The following is a 2,497-nucleotide window of genomic DNA, read 5'->3' on the forward strand; positions in this document are numbered from 1 at the left end:
AAAACAACCAATTAACTGGAAAGTTTCTTTTATTTATTTTCCCTGTGTTGTCATGTCAGAAGCATTCAGGTAGAGCTGAGCTGCACCACCACAGCTCGCTCGTTGTGCTGGCTAAAGGTGGACAGAAACAAACATGTATCCAGCAGACCTTAAAAAAATTTGAGTGACAAGACCCTTGTAAAACCTCATAAGAGAGGTTAGTGCATCTGCCACCCACAAATCCAACCTGTCTCTGCCGATCCACGGCATCATTACCCTTATCTCAGTCTCATCATTCCCCCAGGGCTGCTTCCAAGTATCATGTTGAAATAGGGGAGCAGCAGCTTTCACTCTGAATGCACACAAACCACAGGGCTGCTCTCCTTGCTCTTCATCAGGAATTGCAGGGCTTTCTTACATAGGTCTGCTCTGGGAGGAGTAGGCCAGGTCCGGCATGGAGCTGCGGGGACATGCCTTACTGGCTTCCCAAGAGGCTGCTGAACAAGTCAGAAACGTGGGATCACTTTAAAGCCTGTAGTAGACACATGCCCTGGACCTGGGTAATCTCTGCGCAAAATTAACTCTTACTCTGGCTCCAAGCCAGAGTCAGGGCTGCCTGGTGTCTCCTAAAAATCTACAGGGACCAGATTTCTTCCATCCAGCTTCAAGTGTTTGAGTGAAGCGCCAAGCTTTGGCATGCTTTCTCTGAAAAACCCAAAGAATGGTTCAACCTGCCTACAATCCAAATCGCTCTCTGGAGAGACCTTTCCACTACATGAAGAAGAGATATATAGCAACTGTACTCCTAAATGAGCAATCTCACTTCAGTGGGAGGGCTCCAGGCTGAAATGCAGCAGGAACAGAAATCATAACCAATGCATTCCTTTCTCCCTATCCAAGGTAGCCAACTAGAAGTGGCAGTGTGAAGGGCCAAGCCTCAAGAAAGCCACCTTCTTTCTTCACATGCAAGGTCTTCTATTTGATGGGTCCTCTCCTGAAACTCCTGCTTGTATACTTTTGTGTACGAAAGCGTGCGTCTCGACTGAAGTACATAGTATATACTATATAGTAGTGATTTGTGTGCTTGTAAAGAGCTGGACTGCAGGATCACAGCCAGCCAGGCTGCAGATCCACTGCCACGCCTGCTCATGGAGCCAGAGAAACTCCACATGTGCTGCCCAAGCCTCAGCATGTCACCTGGCTAAGGAGGATCATGAGGAAGCAAAATAAGCAGTGACATAAAAAAGGTAGCACAGCTGTGAGTGATGAGCAACGAAATACTATGAAAAGCCTTTAAGTGGGCCCATAAAACTCATAGTTAGGTAGAAAGGCAGAAAAAAAATTCACAGATTCCTGAGTCTTCTACAGAAAAACAAACTAAAAACCAGATAGCATTTTACAAAGAGCACCCAAAGCTGTCAATGATTGATTCTTAAAAGCACCAAGAAGGCACTGGGGAGAGCAGAGAGTGCCACTTACAGCACTCCCTCCCATATTTGTGGGGGCCTCTGGTACAGAGAAATTGGGACAGGCTGGCACAGACCCCAGGGCACTGACTGTGAAGCTGTCAGGATTACTGTCTGAGCTCAGAGCTGGCAAAGGCCCCCAGCCAGGCTCACCCAGCCCTGGCAAGCACAGCTCTGTCTCTTGTGCAGATTACTCACCAGCAACCAAAGCAGAGCACAAGAAAGAAGAGACAATAGGCCTGTCGCGACCAGCCACTCTAAAAGAACCGTGGTGTAAGGACATAGAGTGACCTTTTGTTCCCAAGAGACAATTATTAGTTTTCTGTGACAGAATAACAAAGGAAACCCCACCGGATTTTTATCCCTAGCTTCTGAGTGAGGCAAAAAGACAAAGGGAGATCTCTTTGGCATGGAAAGTAAGTGAAGCAAGGCAAAAACGACTGCTACAGACCAGGAACCTAATGAACAATCACCAGCAATGCACGCACTGTGTCTTCCTCTGTGTTTTATTCTCCCTTCCTGGCCCTACTCTGCCCCTCACAGGAATTACCAGACCTTCAAAGCAGTGGTACAAGCATCAGGCTTGCTCACAACTCCTATTTCTGCTTCTCTATCCAAACGAAAGAGGGGAAATGGGACAGTCAGCTGAACGAGGATTTGCAAAGGAAGGAGCTGGTGAAGAGTTGCTCAAAAAGCCTTTTCTGTAACTGTGAAACCAAAGAGCCACTGATTGTTATTTCAGTCGCTGCACTCACCACTGTAGCACAGGTACTAAAAGGGACTGCTGACACACTCCAGACTGAAAGTAAGATTTGAGAGAGAGGAAGTGGAATAGAAACCTTAAGGCTGGTCAAAAAATTCAGTGTAGGTGGGCGAGCAGGGAGCTCAGGAAGTAATACAAGGCCTTAGTGGTATTTGCTCTAGGACAAACAAATAAGGTTGGTGCAGAACACAACTAAGGTGTTTCCCTCCCTCCTAGATGGTTCAAGATAAAATGGGATAAATCCTCCCACAAACAAAAAAAACAAGCAAAACTTACCACTCTTAGCAAA

At 46.6% G+C, this 2,497-nt stretch overlaps 1 protein-coding gene across 1 annotated transcript in view; it reads right to left on the reverse strand.

Moving 5' to 3' along the window:
• The window catches only part of CD151 (CD151 molecule (Raph blood group)), a 13,430-nt gene that overhangs the window by 9,296 nt on the left and 1,637 nt on the right, over positions 1-2,497 (reverse strand). Inside the window, exon 4 of the mRNA XM_009889383.1 lies at positions 2,485-2,490. Within this exon, the coding sequence (XP_009887685.1) occupies positions 2,485-2,490 (6 nt within the window). The remainder of the gene's footprint in view (positions 1-2,484; positions 2,491-2,497) is intronic.

The sequence above is a fragment of the Charadrius vociferus genome, unplaced genomic scaffold (assembly GCF_000708025.1).
Source record: "Charadrius vociferus isolate BGI_N301 unplaced genomic scaffold, ASM70802v2 scaffold467, whole genome shotgun sequence".
Taxonomy (NCBI): Eukaryota; Metazoa; Chordata; class Aves; order Charadriiformes; family Charadriidae; genus Charadrius; species Charadrius vociferus.